General features: G+C 40.6%; 1 protein-coding gene across 2 annotated transcripts in view; it reads left to right on the plus strand.

Moving 5' to 3' along the window:
* LOC103563996 (small proline-rich protein 2E) overlaps positions 1–17,828 on the plus strand; it is a 95,026-nt gene extending 77,198 nt beyond the window's left edge. The window contains exons 1-2 of one of the 2 annotated variants that reach the window (XM_008539499.2): positions 16,665–16,724; positions 17,443–17,828. In XM_008539499.2, the coding sequence (XP_008537721.2) occupies positions 17,462–17,677 (216 nt within the window). In that variant the 5' untranslated portion in view covers positions 16,665–16,724; positions 17,443–17,461 and the 3' untranslated portion in view covers positions 17,678–17,828. Of the gene's footprint in view, positions 1–16,664; positions 16,725–17,442 lie in introns of those variants that run through there. The other variant, XM_070607541.1, reaches the window with a different exon arrangement.
* The last annotated feature ends 5,483 nt before the right edge of the window (positions 17,829–23,311 follow it).

Here is a 23,311-nt window from a genome sequence, read left to right on the forward strand (position 1 = left end):
GACCATTGAGTACCTACTAGGGGCCAGGTCTGTGAGTAGGGGAGGAAAGAATAATGAATAAGACCCCACCCAGGCCCAAGAAATGTTCATAGTCTAGTAGGAGACAGATGTGAATATGCAGAGTGAAGGGACAGTGCAATATGGCAGACAGTTGATCAGCGTACTACAGGTCTGCCAACTGGGACTTTATGTGGAAGGGGACTCTCCTATACCAGGCATTCTTTCTCCTTCTAGAGATTGTCCTGAACTCTGGAGGTTGACTTAACCCTCCTCTACCAGCTTCATATCATCCTGCTCCCAACTATCATCCACTCTCTTCTCCCCTTCTTTAGAACCAATTGATATACAAGGACCTTATATTGTATCCTCTATTTCCAAGGAATAAAATGTGAACCTCCCCCTTGGTCACTGACCCTCCTTATTTGTCCTTTCATCCTTGGGGCTCCTTTTCTGCATACAGGCCAATGCGCTCAGAGTCCTGGGCACCTCTTCTTCCCAGCTGGTAGCTCAGGATTTCTTACGGTACTGAGAAAGTCTTGATGGTGTGGGTAGAACAAAGGGTCTAAATCCCCAAGTAATTTGGCATATCCTATATCCCAAATTTTAGAAGGGATTCCTTGTTAATGGAAAATGTAATGAAAGAATGGTATATTCCCACAAAGAAAGACTATACTGCAAAGAGACAAACTACAGCTACATGCTAGAAAAGGAATGAATCTCACAAACACAATTTTGGGGGAAAAAAATCCAGGCAACAAAGAATTCCTACTGTATAATTCCCTTTATATAAATTTCAAGAACAAGAAAAGCAAACCTATGGTGTTAGATGTCAGGATAATGGTGATGTTTGAGGGCCTGTCCACTAGGTGGACTACTGGGATGCTGGTAACATGCTCTTTCTTCATCTGTGTATTGGTTACATGGTTGTTAAGCTAGTGAAACTTTATTGAGCTGTATTCAGTTGTGTTCTCAATTTATACTTCAAATTTAGTTCAATTGAAAGGTTACTTTAAAGAAAAGAATGCTAGTTTTCCTGCAATAGAGTGAACAAAGAGACCTATGATCAGGTCAGCAAAATAGTACCATCACAGGAATGTTTTGTAGGACAGTAAAGACTTTGGATTTTATTCTAGTTGCAATGGGAAGATATTCAATAATTTCAATAAAGACAAGGTACAATGTTATTTATGTTTTTATATTATTGCTGCAGTTGCTCTGATAAGGGATTGTTGTGGTACAAAATTGGAAGAGGAAACAAGACAGGAGACTTTTGCAGTGGTTCGGACAAAGGATAACAGTGGCTCTAATTGGGGTCAGAACATTGGAGATGAGAAGGTGAGAAGTGGTTCTATTCTTAAGACAGAACTTTAGGACTTTGGGAGAAATTTTATGTATGAGGTAAGAAAAAGAGGAATCAGAGATAAATCCTAGGCTTTTAAAGTTATTATTACTTTAAAATTGTTATTACTTTAAAATTATTATCCTTATTACTTTAAAATTATTATTATTATTGTTTGTGGCTTGAGCACATTTACACACAAGGCGACATTGTTGTGTATATTAAAAGTGGATAGAAAGTATTATTGACAATAGTCAAGATATGGAAACAACCTAAGTGTCCATCAATGGATGAATGGATAAAGAAGATGTGGTATATTATTCAGCCATAAAAAAGAAGGAAATCCCCCCATTTGTGACAACATGGATGAACTTTGAGGGCATTATGCTAAGGGAAATAAGTCAGGCAGAGAAAAACAAATACCACGTGATTTCACTTATATGTGGAATCTGAAAAACAAAACAAAAAACCTGAGCTCATAAACACAGAGAACATATTGGTTGCCAGAGATGAGGGGTGCGGAATGAGTGAAATGGGTGAAGGGGTTCCAAAGGTACAAACTTCCAGTTATAAAATAAATAAGTCATGAGGATATAATGTACAGCATGGTGACTACAGTTAATAATACTGTACTGCATATTTGAAAATGCTGCATATTTGAAAGTTGCTAAGATCTATATCTTAAAAGTTCTCATCACAAGAAAAAAAATGTTTTGTAAGTATGTATGGTGACAGATGTTAACTAGACTTACTGTGGTGGTCATTTTGCAATATATACTGAATCATTATATTGTACACTTGAAACTAATATAATGTTATATGTCAGTTATATCTCAATTAAAAAAGAAGTAGAGAGAAAATATTCCACAAAAGGTAGACATGACATTATTACATAAAAAGGATAATGAGCACATATTATGAATAACTTCATAACAATAAATCTACAACTTAGATGAAAAAGACAAATTCCTTGAAAATACAACTAACAAAAAGTAACATGTAAAAGAAAACTTAGATAGCCCTGTGATGAACTTTTGATGTGTCAGCTTGCCTAGGCCACACTCCCTAGCTATTCAAACCTAGTCTAGGTGCTGCTGTGAAGGTAGATCTGATTAAAGTCCATAGTCAGTTGGCTTTAAGTAAGAGAGAATATCATAGAAAACCTGAGTTGGTCTGATTCAATCAGTTGGAAGGCCTTAAGAGCAGAGCAGACGCTTCACTGAAGAAGAAATTCTTTGTATATACAGTAGCTTCAGCCCATGCCAGAGGGTTTCAGCCTGCCCTTCCTGATGTCCTGCCTTACAGATTTTGGACTTGTCTACCCAGCCTCATAATCATGTAAGCCAAGTTCTTGCAATAAATCTCTTAGTGTATATCTCCTACTGATGCTGTTCCTCTGGTTGAGCCCTGAATGAAACAACCTTTATAATTGTTACAGAAATTTAACTCATAATTTAAAGTCTTCCCATATAGAAATCTCCAGGCCCAAATGGCTTAACTCGTGAGTTATATCAAATACTTAAGGAAGAAAAAATATTAATCATACATAATCTCTTTCAGAAAACAAAGAAAGAGGGAATACTCATCAAATCTTTTTGAAGGTAGCATAGCTCTGATTTCGAAACTTGACGAGGACATTACACAAGGGAAAATTACAGACCAGTATCCCTCATGAACATAGAAGCAAAAATCCTTAACAAAATATTAGTAAACTGAGTCCTGCAATATATCACGAGGATTTATCACAAGAATACAAGATTTATTTAATATTCTAAAATAAGTCAATGTAATTCACCAACATTAATTGAACAAAGGAGAAAAATTATATTATCATCTCAATAGATGTAGAGAAAGCATTTGACAAAATTCATTATTCACTTAAGGTAAAATTCTGAAAACTAGGAATAGAGTGGAATTTTTCTCTCTCCAATGAAGGTCATCTATGAAAAACCTACAACTAATGTTATATTAACTGTGAAATATTTTCCCCCTAATGTCTGGAACAAGGCAAATATATCCCAACTCACTACTTCTATTCAACATTTACTGGAAGTTCCAGTCACTGCAATAAGGCAAGAAAAAGAAATAAAGGCATGAATTGGAAAAGAGGAAGCACAGATGTCTTTATTCACAGATGATATAATTGCCTATGTAGAAATTCCTGAGGAATCTGCAAAAATATACGCTGGAACTAAGTGACTTCAGCAATGCCTCAGAATACAAGGTCACTATGTAGAAATCAATTACATTTCTGTATACCATCACTAAACAATTGGAAATGAAATAAAAATAAAATCATAACAGCGTAAAAATAATAAAGTATTAGCAGCATAATTAACAAAAATGTGCAAGACTTTTATGCTGGAAACTATAAAACAATCTAGAGAAAAACAAAAGAAGATATAAATAAATGAAGAGATATACAGTGTTCACATATTAGAAAACACGTTATTTAAAAGATATCAGTCCTCTTATATTGATCTATTGATTCCTTGAAATCTCAATAAAAATCCCAGCTGGCTTTTTTGGAGAAATTAACAGCCCAAATTTAAAATTTTTACATAAATGTAAAGAATTTAGAGTAGTCCAAACAATCTTGGAAAAGAACAAAGCTGTGGGCCTCACATTATCTGATTTAAGATGTACTATGAAGGTTCATCAATCAAGAATGTGTGGTTTGCCAAACAAATACATAGATAAAGAGAACAGATTGGTGTTTGAGAGAGAGAAGGGGGTGGAGAGACGGGTAAAGGGGCACATGTGTATGGTGACAGATAAAACTAGACTATTGGTGGTGAACATGATGCAGTCTATACAGAAACTGAAATATAATAATGCACACCTGAAATTTATACAATGTTGTAAGCCAATAGGATCTCAATAAAACAGTTAAACTACACATAATCTGAAAAAAAATGTGTGGTTTTGTTATATGGATATACACATAGATCAATGGAACAGTATAAAGAATTCAGAAATAGATCCCACATTTATGGTCAAGTAAAATGTATAAATGACTGAAAAGTATATGAAAAAATACTAAACAATATTACAACTCAGGAAAATGAAGTTAAGAAGCCCCATGAGATACCATTTCAGATCTGCAAAAATGGCTAAGATGATAATAAATGACTCAAGAAGTGTGACAAGGATGTAGAACGTTTGGAACTCTCACACAATGCTGGTGGGAGTGCAAAATGGCATAACCAATTTAGAAAACAATTTGGCAGTTTCTTATACAGTTAAACATACATCTGTGCTGTGACCAAGAAGCTCTACTCATATATTTATTTAAGAGAAATAAAACATATGTTTACAAAACACTCATGCATAAATATTCATTGTAACAATGTTCAGGTAGCCCCAAATTGAAACACCCCAGATGTCCATCAACACAGAAAGGATGAACAAATTGTGGATAATTCACACACTGGAATAGCAATAAAAAACCTAAACAAGCTACTGACAAAAGCAATAACATGATGAATATCAAAAATTTATTTAGCCAAAGAAGTTAAACACAGCAGAGTATGTTCTGCATGATTCCATTTGTGTGAAGTTCTAGAATAAGCAAAACTAACATGGTTTTAGGAATCTGAAAAGTGGATACCTTTGATAGGTGATTTACTAGAAAGGGATACTGGAAATCTTTTATATCCTCCTGTGCTCGGATGTTACAGGGGCTACCTGTTATGTTAAGATCATGGTGTCTATCCATTTCTCTTGTTCTCTAAGTTCTTTGTTGAGGTAAAGTTATTCTACCAGAAGTCTGCATACTTGAATCATATTATCTGCATGAACTTTAATGAAATGATGTACTATTACTTTACTTTTTCATTTTTACTCACCGCAGCTACAAGAACTGCTACATAAAATCTAAGTCTGCTTTCTTCTTGTCCCTCAATAAATACCTTCTCTGAAAGCTCCAGAGGTGCTAGAAAAAGTAATCTTTCTCATACCCATACAGACATCTTTCTCCTCTGTGGCTATTCTTCCAGGTGAGAGAAAAATGTTAGTACCTGTATATTTGCCATAGTGGAGTTTTCTTTGAAAGGCAGGAGTTAGTTTTCAGGAACTGATGTGAATCAGAATTGTTGGGGAAAGACTTGATACTTGCTCCAGACCAGTTGAGTCTAGGATAAAAGGTCCCAAGCCCATCCTCTTCTTGCCATTGGGATCTTCTGAGGACAGCTTGGACAGAACGACAGATGGGGTGATTCTAGGGGCAAGGTGTGGGGCTGGAGGTAACTGAGACTGACAAGAAGACATGGATGGAGGGGTAAACGTATGTGTGGGTGATAAGCCAATAGAGTACAGAGGGAGTTCAAGCAAGATTTTAAGTTTGTATGTTCTGTGTTCCAATGGCTGAATCAAGGTCTAGAAATGTAAAATAATGTGTCTAGGGTCACACAGTGAATATTGGGACCCAGTAACCTGGTTGAGAGTGCCCTGTTCTTTCTGTGGCACTATCAGCTCTCTTGTCATGCATGGCCAAACCTTGGTTTCCAGAGGAAAGAGAAGTTGACCAGATTGTAAGAGTCATTCCACAAATATTTATTGAGTTCCTCCTATGTCCCGGGAACGGTTAGGTGCTGGGCATACAACAGTGAGTAATACATGGAACTTAAATCCAGCAAGGACAACAGAGATAAAGCAAGTGGTTACATCAATAATTATTTAATTACCATGATTATGTGTGGTATGAAGGAGTGATTCAAGTTAAAAAGAGCATAAAACAGGAAGAAGTAACCTCATCGGGAAGAAGCAATGAGAGTTAGCCTGAACCCTGGACAAGGCATGAAAGTCAGCCAGGGAAAGATAGCTGCTGGCTGAGAGACCAGCGTGTGTGGAGGATCAGAGGGAAGGAAGCTGGCACTCACAAGGCACAGAGAGGCTGGTGTGACTAGAAGCCAGGGGAGAGGAGTCTGCATGGGGCTGGATACATTGGGACAGCCTAACAATCCAAGTCTTACAGGCCAATGCTGAGGAGGTCAGGTATTTCTCTCAGAACAGCGGGAGGCCTTGGAAAGATATCAAGCAGAGAAATAACACAATCCCACTTGCATTTTGAAAGAGCCTTCTGGCTGAGGCATGATGAATGGCTTATGGGGCCTCAGATGTTGAAGAAGCCCAGTTAAGAGGCTCTTACAATTAGGCCAGGTGAGAACTGGTGGTACTTGGGTGAAGGTAGCATGAGTGAGATGGAGAAAGGTAAATGGGAGAAATAGAGGCAATAATTAGGTGGAACTGTTAAGCTCACAGTATTAGCTCTGAGCAATCTAATAATTCCCTGGGTCTGGTACCCATAATAACATCCCCGCAGTCAAAATTATAGCACAACTAATAAATTCAGTTAGGTCTACCTTACTCAGTTGCAGCCTGCCTGAGAAATTCAGTGTTCCACTGAAAAAAAAAAAAAAGGAACATTCAGGCAATTTCCAGCTAGCAAAACTGGACCCCCTGACAGATGTTTCATGTATTTGACTGACATTGCCAGATGTTATCTCAGCTTGCCTGGACGTAAATCCAATTCTAATTTGTGCTGTGGCAAATATAGGTAATCTTTTTCCTTAAGTTCCAATACGCTTTTAACACCTTCACTATGTATGGGCTATTATAGACTTATGCGTGCCTTCTGCCCAAAGTAGAGCCCAGAAAATAAGTCTCAGAGTCTCCTTTGCAGCCGGGGCACAACCATGTGACCTGGGCTCTATCAATTAGAACTTGCTCCAGAAGAGAGCATTCTTTGTAGAATACATTTTACTGGCAAGGGTGGTGGCTCTCTTTTCCATTGGCCAAGAATGCAAGGGTGTGTTCCTGGCACAGATGTTGCATTGGTGGCGTGGCAGTGGCAGCACCTTCTTCACCAGGCCAGTTCTGTGGTGTGGTTTTGGGCATTGTTCCTCGATACTTAGTCTCAAGCCTGGTTCTTCAGCCCTCCCAGCAGTTCTGTAATCCACCCAACAGCTTTTCAATAAGCTTTTTTTCTGCTTAGTCAGCCAAAGTGGGCTTCTGTTGCTTGTAGTTAATATCCCCAGCTGATATAAAACAGTACTTTATTAATTACACAGTATTAAGCTGATCTTTAAATTTCATTAAAATGACATCATGAAACTGGGATCCTTGGAAGTATGGCTGAATAGGAAAAGTAGGTCTGATCAAAGCTTCTGTTCGTACTTGGCCTACCTAGGGGTTATGACAAACATTTATCAACAAATAAGAGAAATGTATATCTCTATAATATTCCAAAGAAACTATTTCACTAGATTATCACATAGAATTTCTGAGCTCATCTGCAAAAATCCAAAAACAGCAAAATAAAAAGTGTGCATGCCTCTGAACTACTGAGTGAATCTTTCCTGCCTCATATTTTCGAGGTGAGGAAAGATCTCTGAAATTTCCTGAGAAAGTCGTGAACACATAGGAGAGAGGCCCTGGTGGGGAAGATCCAAGGTAGAAATAATTCTGGAAGGGGCTGGCCCCGTGGCCGAGTGGTTAAGTTCGCGCGCTCCGCTGCAGGCGGCCCAGTGTTTCGTTGGTTCGAATCCTGGGCGCGGACATGGCACTGCTCATCAGACCACGCTGAGGCAGCGTCCCACGTGCCACAACTGGAAGGACCCACAACGAAGAATATACAACTATGTACTGGGGGACTTTGGGGAGAAAAAGGAAAAAAATAAAAAAATCTTTAAAAAAAAAAAAAAAAGAAAGAAATAATTCTGGAAGCTAAGGGGAGACTTCAGTCCAGCCACCTCCACCCCAGGCAAGGAGCCCACTGGAGAGTCCCAGACTCAGGACTGGTAGCTCTGCTACAACATCTCTAAGGAGGTAACTGCTTTTCAAGAAAGCCACCCCAATGGGAGAAGATCTGCTTATAGGAAATGCCTGTCTTATACCAAGGTGGAATCTGCCTCCTATAACTTGTGCTTGCTGTCCCTCCATCTACCACTGGTAGCTCGTAAATAAAGAACTTGTGCATACTCCTGCAGGACCTATAGGCATCGATCTCTGCTCTCTTTCCCATCAAAATCTTCTCTTCTCCAGGTTAAGCAATTCTGTTGCCTCTGTATTTCCACATATGACCCAATCTGTTGGCCTTTCTCCTCTCCTACACAGACAGTAGACAGGGTTGGAATCAGACAGACTAACCTGAGGCAAGTTACCTAATCTCAGAGATAATCGCATTTATTAGAAAGGCAATATGCTCCCAGTAAAGTAATCTAATTCATATCTTGAGTCTATCTTTTCTAAATGTACAGTTTGTCTCATATTACTTAATACTGAGCCATAAATAATTTAAAAGGTCAGTCATGGGTGATCGTGAGGATTCAATTATCTAACACAAGTAAAGATGTGGCTCACAGGAAGTGCTCAAAAAATGATAGTTATTTTATTGGTGTTATTCCCAGCTTGTGATAGCTCTTAGTGGCTGATGGTGGTGATAGAAGTTTTGGTCCCTGAGGCTGAAAAAGGAGATGAGAGGATGAAGTGCCCTTACATTCAAGCTTAAACGAGAAAAGTACTAACTGAAAAAAAAGAGGCTCTCCCATTTCTGGCAGGTTTCTTAATCCTGGGGAAGGCCGCTTCAGTTGGAGCAGCAGCAGTACAGAGTCCCCACATCCTGGAATCTGTCCACTCAAAACGTGAGTCCTGCTGCATCTCGCAGTCAGCAGAAGTGCTGCCATCAAGGTCTCCACTCTATCTCCACATCTCCTCCTCCTCCTCCTCCTTCTTCTGCTCCTTCTCCTTTTTTTTTTAACAGTCTGGGTCTCCAGAGTCTCCTATGGTCTTCCCTCTGTCACTTCTTCACCTCTCTTCCTTCTCTGGGCACTCCCTCCTCTTTCCATTAGGGTCTCCCCTTCCTAGTCTTAAATTCCACTCTCCCACAAGAGAATGTGCTGAGAATGGATGCCAAGTGAACAGGAGGCTGGGCCTCTCAGGGAACCATGTTTTATTGGAGAAAGCAGAGAGGAGCCAGCTCTGGGGTCTCTGGACAGCTGGTTGAGGTGATGGGGAGTATGCAAAGGATAGATTTAGCTCTCTATGAAGGTGGGGAAGGGACCTAATATGCACAGCCTTTTATTGAGTTGTCCATATCTTGGGGCACTTTTGTTCAAATGGGATGAGATCTAAAGGAAAGAATTAAACCTCTCTCCTGAAGATTTTCCCCATCCAGCAGCTAGAAGAACTGACTGTGTTGACCACAGAAGATGATGAGATAAAGGCAGCTGTGTCTGGCCATCAGGGAAGATCTTGAAAGTATGTTATTTTTATTTCTTATGGGAGATACTCCCAAGAAAAATTATAAACTATGATTTGGTTTGCTTTGTAATTAATTCTGAGGATATCACTTCTGCTAAGATAGGTAGTCCTCCTGATATGGGGTGTACGTCACCTGGCTATGAGATCGGGGCAGAGTTTAGGGCCCTTGGGTCTACCAGGCTCAGGGATCTGGGGAAATGACTGAAAGGGGACCTTGTTTTGTCACTGCTGTTGAAAGGATGTCTTTCTTGGATCTAAGTAAACCTGTGAAATACAAGAGGTAAAAATATTCAGAAATCACATCTCCCCAATTTTGAAATAAACTTCCTTTTTTTATAGGTGAGAATCCCTGGTCCTGTCAGTCTTGAAGTTCCCCAGGCCAAGTCAGCCAGGAGAGCTATTGCAGTCTCCCTGAGGATCTGTTTGTCTGGAGAAAAGGTATCCCTAAAGTCTAGATAGTTCTAAGCTCATCAAAAAAAGACCCTTTGTCAACCCTCCTTAGTTTGTTCCTCGAGAACTGGAGCTTTTGCAAAATAGAGAAGACGAAAACTTCTGTCCTCCTTGGTAACCTTCTCCAGCTTTTAGAGGGAGAAATTTGTAGAAGTGGCGAGGAAGAGGAGATGGTGGTCGAGGTGGCAGTGGAGGACCTAGGCTTATTCTTTCCTGAGCAGATGATAGCAGCAGCAGGACAGGCGTGTCTGGTCTTAAACGGGTCACTTCTGTCCAATCCCTCCTGTCTTCTGGGAGATGACCTGAGGGCTCCACTCAGATTTGAATATTGTATTTCCTTATGTTTGATAAGCAGTGGCCCCTTCTGGGGCCCCGTGGCGTTGACGGAAGCAGTGTCTGTTGGGAACTGGGGAGAGAATCTCTATTCAGGTTGAGAAAAGAGGTCGGTGCCAGAGGCTGTCACAGAGGAATACAGAGGTATTCCTGCTGACATGGGGGCACTCAACATAGGCAGTACTTCCGCTGGCCATGGTAAGAGCAGGGCTCAGGGCTCACTGCCTTGGGGTGGGGCTTAGCACTGTTGCTGCTGCAGAGAGGACATCCTTCCCAGGTTTAAGGAAACACTGGATAAACAGGAGAGAAATATTTTCAGATTTGGCATCCATAAAGTTTAAAATAGTAGAGCAATTGCCATAAAGAATTCTAACCTCTAGAGTAGAGAGAATCCCTTTTACCTATAGCTTCCATCATCCTATTCTATGACTCAGATTTTCCTAGTTTCATTTAATGATAAAAAAATAATTTCTAACATTTAGTGAGTGTTTATATAGCTAGTGCTATGCTAAGTATGTCAACGATTTTCTTTGTTAATCCTTATCACAATCCTATGAGATGGAACAATTATTGCCTCCATTTTATACGTAGAGAAGGTGCAGAAAGGTTAGATGACTTACCTAAAGTGTAAAAACTAGTAACTGGGGGAACCAGGTTTATACTCCCTGACCCCAGAGCCAGTGCCCTTAACTATTACCCATCGACCAGGTTTCTCTGGCAGATGATAACCCCCAGCACCTCGGGAATCACCTGTGGGGCTATCTGGAGAAAGGATGTTCTTTAAGCTGCTCAGTTGTGGTTCCTTGTGTAGCTTTGAGTTGGAAGTGTTCCCTTTTTCTGACTATGTCAGATCCATCAGAATACTGGTGCTCTGATCTGTCTCCTCACTCTCATGAGAACATTGATCCCCAGGCCAAGAGTTGTCCTTGGGACTAGAAGGGAAAAGGTCTAGGAATTGTGCTGCTTTTTCAGCCAACACTGACTAGAGCTTCCAGTGTGTGTGTGCTACTCCTAGGATTGAGAGAGCAAAAAGAGGATGCTTAACTTGGGGAACAAAAAATTTGAGCCGATATGAGAATTATTTGTAAACAACAGAGAGAAAGTAGAATTATTCTGCATTCCAGAGCAGAAGTCTCATTAAGGAACAGAAGTTATTGGGAAGCACATTTTAGTCCAATAAAGGAGATCATTTTTGAGTAATTCCATTTTACTAAGACTGGTTGCCTACAATGTACTGCACCTCCTATTGCTGGCATAGTTCAAGAAAAGGAGGGAAGGTGATTCCTCAGGAAGTATTTTAGAGCAGATGTTTGTTCAAAACATACTTCTGATTCCGGATTCCTATTCTTATCTTAGACTTCTTATTTTTTGTTTCTGGCTTCCTTTTACGGTATCCATCTTCTTCTATTAATTTCTCCCTCTCTGCAGGACAACCTCCATCTACTCACTCTCAGGATGTTTTATAAAGTTCTCTCTCCCATCTCATTGTCCACACCACTGGCCCTGAAGGGGAGCCAGGTGGTAATAGAATATCATAAGTCTGGGGTTTCCAGAAGTGTTACTCACACTTTGTCCCAAGGCTTAGCTCAAATTCTTGGATCTGTGACCTTACTTGAAGACTGTTCGTTGTTGTTTCTGGACAGCTGGGCTTTGGCCTCAAATCCAAGTGAAACAAAGTCTCTTGGTATTGCAGAAGGAACATGAGATGGAAACGAGGAGATCTGGTTGTTAGCTTTATTCTGACCTTAACCAGCTCTACGATCTTTGTCAAATCACTCAATATCTCCATGACCTAATTTCTTCATTTCTTATATGAAAGATTTTTGATTTGATGATTTCCAAAGTTAATCCTAGAATTAACATGATGTCTATCTACATCTATGTCTATGTACCTAGCTATCCTATTTCTCTGAAACTCCACCTAGAAGGAAACTGCACTATAGGTGCAGCCACGTGACGATCTTCCAGTTCAGGCGGAGGCTATCCCAAACCTTAAGGGAATTCTTCCATCTTTTCAGAGATATCTCAATCACCTATCTCTCCAGGCTGCTTCCCCCTTCAGAGGATCCAAGTGGCATAAAGAAGGCCTCAATCTTGCACTTTTGATTCCAAGCTCAGTCAGACCTAAATAAAGCAAAGGGATTTTTCCCAGTTTCCTCTTCCTTGGGCGTCTCACTCCAGGTTCTAAGATGACTTGTGTAACTGCTTCTTTGTATAGAGATCTCCAGTTTGGCTGGTACTGAGTGACTAACAAGGTTTTCATCTCCTTGGGAAGGGCACCCTGGGAGGAATGGAACACAGGGGCCATTTCCCACAGTGCCTCTGGGGCTCTCAGTGAGTGGTGGGCAGCCATGGGGTGGTGTAATGAATGGACCGTGGGACGCAAGGCCTTTGAGTGGTAGGTAAATAGCCGAAGACTTGAATTTATCATGTTTTAATGCTATAGAAAGTGTAAACCCCATGAGTCCAGACCACGTATCGTGGTAGGCACTGCCAGGAAAGAATTGTGTGGATTTGATGGATAAAAAGGCTATTAGAAAAAGCTAAATGAGACCATTTGGTGAAGTAGACCATGACTTTCACAGTTATGATTTTAAAAATGTTTTGTCAGTCAGGGAGTCTTAACAGACCCTGGAAAGTGGGAAGTAAAGTTCAGTGAGAACCAATTCCCAGTTTTCTCTCATGGAGCATTGTTTGGCTGTCAATCATTCAATGGATTCAGGATTCAGGAGGATGTTGGAGTATAGTATGTCACTTGAAGCTGTAGGACATAGTCAAGGGACAGAGGTAGATACTGATAGTTGGAGTATAGGGTGGAGAGTCAGGGGACCTGTCAGGGGAGGGAAGAAGGCACTGGGTACAGCTAGAGAGGACAATGGTGGTCCTTCGGTGTTGCTGAGACAACCACTACACACTGGGTGATGTGTTTGCCTTGCTGTGTTGCCTGGTAGGAAAAGCTGTACTTATAGGCCTGTAAACAGGTGGAAAGAAAGAAATGTTTCAGTGTATGTGCCAGGGAAATGGGACTACCATCTATTGGCAACTGGGAAGTTGAGAGGTGGTTCACTAGAGATCAAGGGTTTCCAGTTAATTTCCAGCATTTTGGTGCATGATACCTGAGCCTGAGCCAGTAGAAAAAGTAAGCCATTACCTATTGAAGGAACACCCAGAGTGGCAGTAGGCTTGGTGGGGTGGGAGTGGCAAGCAGGAGGAAAGTTGCATGTGCAGTGGAGTTTCAGGTGCTGAACAGATGTGTAGCATGATCACAAAAGTCAGTTTGCCCCAAGTTTTTCAATGTCAGCTTGAGGAATGGGCACAGCAGAGTGATCACGGGGAGGTGAATGGGTTCTAAAGGCTCTTGCAGTCCAGGAGTCTTCAATGTTCTCATGCATTCTATCAACTCCATAGCAGCTCTAGCTGTTATTTACTTTTTTCTGGAGTTTAGTGTTTGTGTATGGTAAGATTCGTGTGTATTTCAGGTAGTCCCAGGACTGCTGAGTAAAGGGTGGGGAAGAGTGTTTACTTGCTAATATTCTGGGGAACTAATTGCCTGGGGAAATTAAGGTTAAAATGTAGATGGAGGAGCTTCAACACTTCAGTCATGCTGGCATTTAAGGCAGGTGTGACCAAGTAGCCTCTGACAACATGAGTAGCCTTGCCTGGGAGGGTGTCTTCCTTGAAGAGAAATATCAGAGGGAACCACACAGATGTGGTTCAATAAACAGATTTTGAATAAATGCTTCTGACTTTGGTGCACTTCTTTCCATTTTCTTAAAGTGGTGACTAAGAGCACATGTTTTAAGCATAAAAGAGCTCAAGTGTACATCTTTGAGGGCAGCAAGGAGGAAAAGTGCTGAGGAGACTGGATCCCACTCTGAAATCTGTCCTGGGAGAGAGGTGCCTTTAGGAACGGGGTGGAGAAGACAGCTTCAAAGAAGCAGGGAATATAGGTCAAATTTGTGGTTCTATGGGAGGAAAGAAAGAGGAGGAGGAGAGAATTTCAGGCTTGAACAGAGTCAAGATAAGGCCCAATGCCATTAGCCCCCACCCCAAGAGGCAGGTATTATTTGCCCCTATGTGTAGGGAAAGATTCAAAGCCAGACAGGAGAAGTGACCTGCCCATAGTCACATGGCTTGTCAAAGATAGAAATGGGACCAGACATACTCCGTTCTTTTTCAGGTCTCTCCTTCTGTATTAGTCAGGGTTCTCCAGAGAAACAAAACATACAGGAGATAGGAGATATATATATATACATATGTTGTTAGTGTCATTGAGTGGATTTTTTTTTTATTAATGTTATGATAGATTACAACCTTGTGAGATTTCAGTTGTACATTTTTGTTAGTCATTGAGTGGATTTTGACTCCTAGTGAACCTGTCTACAGCAGAGCACAATCCTGCCTGGTCTTTTGGCACCATCCTCTCATCTTCTGGCATTGTATCAGACAATGTTCACTGCTATTCATAGGATTTTCATGGCCAATTTTTTGGAAGTAGGTGACCAGGTCTTTCTTCCTACTCTGTGTAGTCTGGAAGCTCCGCTGAAAGCTGTCCTTCATGAGTGAACCTGCTGGTATTTGAAATGCCGGTGGCTTAGCTTTCAGCATCATAGCAACATGCAGCTGCCACAGTGTGACAGCCAACAAATGAGTGGTGTGATTCTGTGACCAGGAAACTAACCTGGGCTACAGTGATGAGAGTGTTGAATCTTAAGCACTATACCACCAGGGCTGAGAGAGAGAGAGAGAGAAGGAGGGAGGGTGGGAGGGATGGAGAGAGAGATTTATATAAGAATTAGCTCACATGATTATGAAGGCTGGCAAGTCCAAAATCTGCAGAGCCAATGTTCCAGTTTGAATACTATCAAGGAAGGGAATTATCTCTTGCTCTGGGGAGGGCCAGCCTTTTGTTCAATTCAGGTCTTCAAATGATTGGATGAGGCTCACCTACTTTATAGAGGATAATCTTCTTTACTCAGTCTACTGACTTAAATATTAATCTCACCCAAAACACTCTCACAAAACACTCAGAATAATGTTCGACCAAATACCTGGGCACCCTATGGCCAGTCAAGTTGACACATAAATTAACCATCACATCTTCCTTCTACTACACTGACAAATTATACGAAAAAAGCAGAGATGGCAATAGATTTCTGTGATCAATGTGGAAAATCCTAAAAATAAGTAAAAATTATAATGAAATTACTGTTAATGATTAAGAAGTTGTAAATGACTGGCAATTAACTTCAGTGAGTGAATTATTAATAACGTGATTTAACTTTGTCTTGAACTTACCAATAGATTCTATGTCAAACAAAATGTATTTAAATAATAAATGTAAAATACACATAAAATTAGCTGTTTGAAAGGCATTGCTTATTGGATTGAATTTCCAGTGATTTCAAAGACATAGGAAGCAAGGAAATTTGAACAATCCCCCAACTTATCTTCAAAAGTTGAAGAAGTAGAAAGAGGTCAGTTGGGAGAAATTGTGCAGGAGCAGGTAGTATGTCATGTTGGTGAATTATGAGCAGAGTTTGCTTTCTGTTGTAGGTCCAGGGACAGAGCTACCAGAACATCTGAATTACAATAGGTGATGTTGTGGTCCTGTGGATTCCATGTGGCCCAGGTTCGTACAGATTTATAAAAGCCACCGGAATCAGCTTTATGTCCTCTATTTGAAGGACCAAAGCAGTGAAAATAGGACCCTAGAAGTCACCATTTTACTGAATATTTCTAAGTATTATCGTGGGAAGGCTATTAAGCTGATCTGCAGCCTTACATCAGTTCGTTTTAGAAGAAGAAAGGAGACTAGATTAGCAAGCCATGGATCCAGGGAAAATGCATTGTCAGAAGGACTTGGGCTAAAGAGAAAGGTGTCATCAGGTAGCCAGTCTCTTTTCAACCCAGCAAGTATAGCAAAATGGCAGTCAGCTAAAGTGGCACAGAGCAGGCAGTTTTATGATTCAAGGAAGGTGAAAGATAGGAAAGGGTCATCTTCACCAATCAAAGAAAGCCTTTGACCACCAGTTAGAGAATCTCCAAAGTCTCCCCGTCATAAGTCACTGACACTGAGAGCTAAGGTGGGACCTTCATGAGTCATGAGCACCTAATCCAGTGAGGAGATCCTGGAGCAGGATATTTCCTGTTTCCAGTATCCCTGTCAAGCCAGTTATGGATGGATTTGCATTTTGGTTGGGAAATTCTTGGATAGGCCAGTTTTTGGAAGCTGCACTTCCCCATGGGAGGGGGGAGCGCCAAGCCCTATAAAGAGGTGCTCTGCTGCACGACTGTCATCCTCCTGGTACTCGAGTCCCGACCTCCTTTGGAGAACGTGGTGAGTCTGATTTCTTCCATTCATCTGTTTTTTGGTGCTCTCAGATGTTGAATTTGGTCTGGAGACAGCAAGTTTGGTGGGTCCATAGATACTATGGTGGGTTTGATGCTGCTTAGGTGATGGAAGCTTAGCCTTGGGGCACTATGATATCTTGTTCTGACTTGTGTTTTGGTAGCTAGTTTGACGTCCTGTATGGACAAGAAATTCATAGGAAAGGTTTGATGTGAAGAAGAGGAAAGACCAAAGTACTTTTGTCTATCTTTTTGAGGTCCTTTTCCTTCTGCTGGGATTTCAAAAGCTTATGTCTTAGTAGGTGTGAGGCCTTGCATTCTTCCTGATGGCTGTTTGCTCTGTACCTAAGTCAGCCTACTGGGATCTCAGGAGAGATCATGATGATAACAATTGCTTGTGAGGTTGTTTCAGAATTCTTGATGGCCTTTCTTGAAGATGTTATTTTCATACAAATAACATGACTTGGTTCTTTCAAACAGATTTTTTTTAGAAAAGTGCTAGGAGAAAAGAGGGTTTTTTTCCCAATGCTGATGGAGCATTTTGCTAAAGAGGAAGGGAGAAGCCATAAATTTATTAAAAAGTGAGTTAAGAGATTAAAGCACAATCTTGGGAATGGGAGGGGGAACATCTCATGGTATTCTATAAGCCCTGGTTTCTCTCTCTGGAGGAGTCCCTTCTTGTGAACACTATCTCTAATTTCTTTCAGCTCCTAAGACTCCAGAAAGATGTCTTATCAACAGCAGCAGTGCAAGCAGCCCTGCCAGCCCCCTCCTGTGTGCCCACCTAAGTGCCCAGAGCCGTGCCCACCCCCAAAGTGCCCAGAGCCATGCCCACCCCCAAAATGCCCTGAGCCGTGCCCACCCCCACAGTGCCAGCAGAAATGCCCTCCTGTGCAACCTCCTCCACCATGCCAGCAGAAGTGCCCACCCAAGAGCAAGTAACAGCTTCAGCAGCATCAGGATCTGGAAAAGAGAAGGACCATTGGCTCGCCTGCTTCCACAGCTCCACCTTCACCTGCTCTTCTGAGCCTATCATGGATACAGAAGTGGCTTTTCCATCCTTCAGCCTGTAAAATGCCTGTGTGACTCCTGACAGCAAAAGCCTTCCTTCCTGAGGCTGTCACACTGCTCCTCTCCGGGAGGGAGCTGAGGAAGGGCATCCTCAGCTGTGCCAGCATCCCAGAGCTTCAGGAGGAAGAGCAGCAGCTCTCTTCCTGGGTGCCAGCAGGGGAGGCTCTTGATGTCTTCTGTGTCTGTCTGTCCCCTGGGCAGGGGTTTCTATCACCTGGGCAATTGTTTCTTTTCTTCCATTTCCTGAATAAAGTGACATTTTTTTTTGTGATGGGATATATGTTTTCTTCCTTTTAAAATCTGCTTGTTAGCAATATCATATCATCATTTTAGTTTATTTCTGTCCTTCTTTGATCCTGAGGCTCAGGCTCTCACAATCAGTGTTGTCTGAATTTTGGGCCATACTAAACACTATTTCTATATCATTTCAAATCCATGTTATTTTCCCTAATTACTTTTTGATATGAGGAACAAATTATTTAATTTGTCAGGATTTCAATCTTTCTATTACAACATGGGAAAAATCATATTTATGTTACCAAGTTGTCTTAGGCATAAAAATGAGTGAATATGTGTAATTTAGTTGCCTCAGTGCCTGACACAGCTTAGCACTCAGTAAGGCAGCAGATCACCCTTGTGTCCATCACGCTCAGTCATCACCCTCACCAACATCACGACCATGTTTGTTGCAGCAGGAAAGTGCCTCAGTAATAACTGGTATAGGAAACAAGAAGAGACCTTATCAAAATTTAAAAACTTTTGTATTTCAAAGGACACCATTAAGAGAATGAAAATATAACCCACAGAATGGGAGATTACTTATGAATCATGTATCTGATTAAGGACTTTTATCCAGAGTAGGTAAAGAACTCTTACAACTTAACAATAAAATGAAAAATAACCCAATTAACAATGCACAAAGGATTTGAATAAGCATTTCTCTATACAAATGGGCAATAAGCATGTGAAAAGATGTTTGCCATCAGTACTCACTCAGGAAATGTAAACAAAAACCATAATGAGATACCACTTTGCATCCACCAGGGTGGCTATAAGAAAAGACAGACAATAACAAGTCTCATTCAGTATGAGGAGAAATTAGAACCTTTGTACATCACTGGTTGGAATGTAAAATGGTGCAGCTACTTTGGAAAACATTTCTTTGTTTCCTCAAAAAGTGAAACATAGAGTTACCATAGGACACAACAGTTCCACTTCTAGCTATATACCCAAGAGAATTGAAATCAAATGTTCATGTCAAACTTGTATGAGAATGTTCCTAGAAGCATTATTCATAATAGCCAATATATGTAAACGACCCAAATGTGCATCAGCTGATGAATGTGGTATATCCATCTACTGCAATATTATTTGGCAATAAAAAGGAGTGAAATAGTAATATATGCGACAGCACAGATCAACATTTAAAACATTATACTAGGTTAAAGAATAAGGCACAAAAGGCCACATATTGTTTGATACCATTTATGTGCAGTGTCCAGATTAGGCAAATCCATAGACACAGAAAGTGGACTAATGTTTGCCAGAGCCTAGGGGAAGGGGGAATGGGGAGTGACAGCTCATCCATATGGAGCTCCTTTTCGAAGTCATTAAAGTATTCGGGAACTAGAAAGTGGTAATACTTATATATCTCTGTGATTGTACTAATAACTACCAAAATGCACATTTTAAAAGGGTGAACTTTTGGTATGTGAATTCTATCTCAATAAAGCTGTTAAAAAAATTGCCTCTTTTGCAGGCAGAAATGCAAGGGAACAGAGGGAAACCAGGAAGCTGGAGAACCGCAGGACTGAGAAACTTGGTTAACTTCTAGATAATAAATAGAAAAAGATAAAATCGAGAATGGTTTGGAAAGAATTCAGACTGAGGTTTTCAGTCAAGATTAAATTAAGGTCTAATGCCTTCCCGTGTAAGTTTATTTTTTCCAAAAAGTGTCAAAGAAGCTACAGTTGAGCAAGAAAGACCTTGAGAAAGTGAAGCAAATAAATAAGATAAACATAAGAATGTTTGCTGGGAAAGAAATCTGGGTATGGGTACTGGCATGTAGAACTGACTGGAAGCATGTAGAAGTCTATGACGTTTTTGAGGAATCATATCCCCAAGGTAACCACAGGCAAAACCCCAAACAAAACAAAACAAAACAAGACTCTTTCCAAGACCCTAAAACTACACTTGGTTAGAAAGTGAGTTGCAAAAGTTACCTTATCAAAGAGGGCACAATCTACGAAGGGAATAATACTACCAATGGCAGAATGATGAGTAACAAAGGAAAAAGGAGTTCTTTCCAGAAAGCTGAATCAAGACCTTAACACAGAACTTGTATCACTTCTGGATGTTGGAGTGGGGAAGAATATGACTTCATAGTGCTTGCCCAGCTGATCTCAGAAAACTAAGGCCTAGTGACTGCCATTTTTCGCCCATTATTTTCCCTTGCAGATGGTAGTTTCTATTAGTTTTCCTGCACCTGAGTGACCGTTGGATGCTGCGTAACAGGAAGAAATGGTCATATGTTTATCTCATAGTTTGCTGAACAAATAGGAGCCATAGGAAGACATGATAGAGAGAATTACATGTTACTTGGAGACCCTATATTTTGAGCTGGTTCAGACTATGGGATTTCTTCCTTGGGGGATTGTGTTCTGCTTACAAGACAAAAGGAGTAACTGGATGTTTGAGGATCAGAAGGGTAGACTGTGGCAGACGCTTGAAGGGCTCACTGGTAAACTACATTTCTTGACTTTGTAAGGTAGATAGGGCCATGTAACCAAGTTCTACTCAAGCCAAAAGAACAGAAGGCATGTAGGTCATCTTTGATTCCAGGTAGTGCAGGGGCGTCTTCTCTAAACTCAATTTGTTTCCCTGTTCTTGTACCTGAATTCAGAAGAGGACAAGGCACTCAAGGATGGTGAGACTATATGAGGGAAGGAATCTGGCTTCTTTTATGGCTGCGTGGAGCAAGGACCTTGTCAACCCACACAAGACTTGGATATGAGCAAGAAATAACTTCCACTGGGTTGAGACACAACAGTTTAGGGGGTGTTTGTTATAGTAGCTAGGCTATGTTGACTAATAAACACAGCATGAGTAGAATACATTTTTTTCTATTTGTTTGCTTGGTTAGTTGGTTTTGGTGTTAGGAGGCACTGTTTACATGGATATGACAGTAGACCTGTCTACCAATTAAACAAAAAGACATTTAGGATCATAAGACTTTTAGGGTAAAACATTTTTCAAATAGACTTTATAATTCTATGGAATGCAATCAGGTAAAAATGTTATGATCAAATGTATCAAAATTGCTGGAGTTATACCAAATGCTCATGGTTTTTTCATTATTTCGTTTCACAATTTAAGGAAAAGACATCTCTTTTTATACTGCTGCAGGAAAGTTTGCTTTGTCTCCCAGTAACGTAAAAAAGAAACATATTTTTTATATAAATATAAATATATGCACAAATATATGAATGTGCAGTTGACAACTCTATGATGTTTCATTTCATTATAACATTTTTATACTCCAGGAAGATGGGGTGGTGTGCTTTCCAGCCTTCACTTCCTGTAGTTCCTGCCATACTATGTGTGAAGCAAACAGTTTTTAACCTGGGAATGCAGTGGGTCAGCTTTCGTGTGTTACTCTGGGAGACTCCCCATCTATTGTGCATGGGTGTGTATGTGTGTTTGTATAAGGGGTGGGGTGGGGAATGAGGTACATCCCTCTAAAAGACTGTAAATGCCCCAAGCCAGGCACTGTGAATCCTCTCATCCCCTTCCTGGCACGGATTGGGCACTCAGTGAATGGAAGAGGATTGATTGAGACAATAAAAGTGGAGGGGGTGAGTCTTTGGGTGTGTTTGAGAATCCGAGTTACAGGTATCAGAAAGAATGAGTGAGGTGGAGCAGATTCGCATACGTAGGAACAACATCCCTTGAAATAATCAGGAACTGGATGAGTAAGTCAGCAATCTGGAAGCCAGATTTGGGGGTAGAGCACTCACATTTGGAGAGTCAGAGTCAACTTGGACAGGCACTAACTAGACTCCATGTGACTCACTGAGTTGCAAGAGGAGACCCTGTTCCAGCCTGGATGTCCAAAGCAACAGCCACTGGACAGCACTGCAGAGCCTCCCACTGCCAGCCCAGGAATGCTCAGTGGGCAACCGCCACCTACCTGGTACCTTGACCAGATGCTTGTGAATGAAGTCCTTCCTCATCAGATTCTAGAAACTTTAATAATTTTTTTCTTCAAGAGGGCCTTGGAGCAATGCTTGGCCCATTTACCAACTTGAGTTCATTAACCTTTCGTAAATACTTAAACTAGCTGCAAAGATGATACACCCAATTTTAAAGTACATTAACTCTCTGACAAATACATCCCAAACACATACTTGAAAAAATCTGTATATATTTTGATTCTCATGCTTTCTTAAATATTTCAATACCGTTTAGAAGCCTAGCTAAATTTTATTATACCTTGCAACTTAAAGTCACTTATAAATTAATCAGTTGCACTTTAATGTAAACTGTGACACTAATCTAACATGCCGAACTTCATAAATATTTGAAGTACCAAACACACACATAAACCCACACACAGAGATAGAGATGGAGAGATATGTATGTGTATGTGTACGTATCTATCCATCTAGAGGGAGAGATGGAAAGAGAAAGAGAGAATATAGTGACCAAGCCAACACGGATTGGCGCCCAAATGGAAGTTCTCATAACCTATGCCTTCCTGTTTCAAACTGCATATTAACCAAGAATTCTGTCTTACCAAAATCTGTATCTTCCTCCCCAGGTTCTATCTAAACTCCTTTCACTACTTATTCGGATTCTTCATTTCTCTGAGTCTTCTAGTATACTTTAATGTTGTCTTCCCCTGGCTCTAAGAACATATCAATGCCGTTCCACTGGATCATTCACACTCTTATGTAATCCCTTTAAAATCTTTTTGAAATGCAAGAAGTTTAGATGAGATAATATAAAGTAAAAGCAATTAGTACAGTCCCTAGCAGATACTAAGCTTTTAATATACCAATGATTAATTATATTACCAATTAACTGTTATGATTCTGCTATCATAAGAATTAAAATAATCAAAATCAGACTATTATAAATAGCAAAATATAGGTGCAGAATTGCATGGGAATGTGTGAGAAATTAATTCCCATTGTAGTGTTTTGTACATTAAGTCTCATTTAAGATGCGCCTTGAAAGATGGGGAGGCTGAAGAGTGGCCTGGACATTCCAGAGAAAGGAGCGTGTCTGGGCAGAGGCACTGCCAGGAAGCTTGTGGAGCCAGAAGAGTAATTACAGGGTGAACTGGAGAGGCAACTAATGGAAGTCCTGAATGCCAGACTCAGGACTCAGAAATGACACTGCAATTGTCACATATTTATGTGTTGGAGTGCCATGGAGAATTTCTGAGAACAGCAATGTGATTCATGTCTGGCAGTGAGGAGGATGAATGGGAGAGAAAAGAGG

The sequence above is a fragment of the Equus przewalskii genome, unplaced genomic scaffold, assembly GCF_037783145.1.
Source record: "Equus przewalskii isolate Varuska unplaced genomic scaffold, EquPr2 ChrUn-10, whole genome shotgun sequence".
Classification (NCBI taxonomy): domain Eukaryota; kingdom Metazoa; phylum Chordata; class Mammalia; order Perissodactyla; family Equidae; genus Equus; species Equus przewalskii.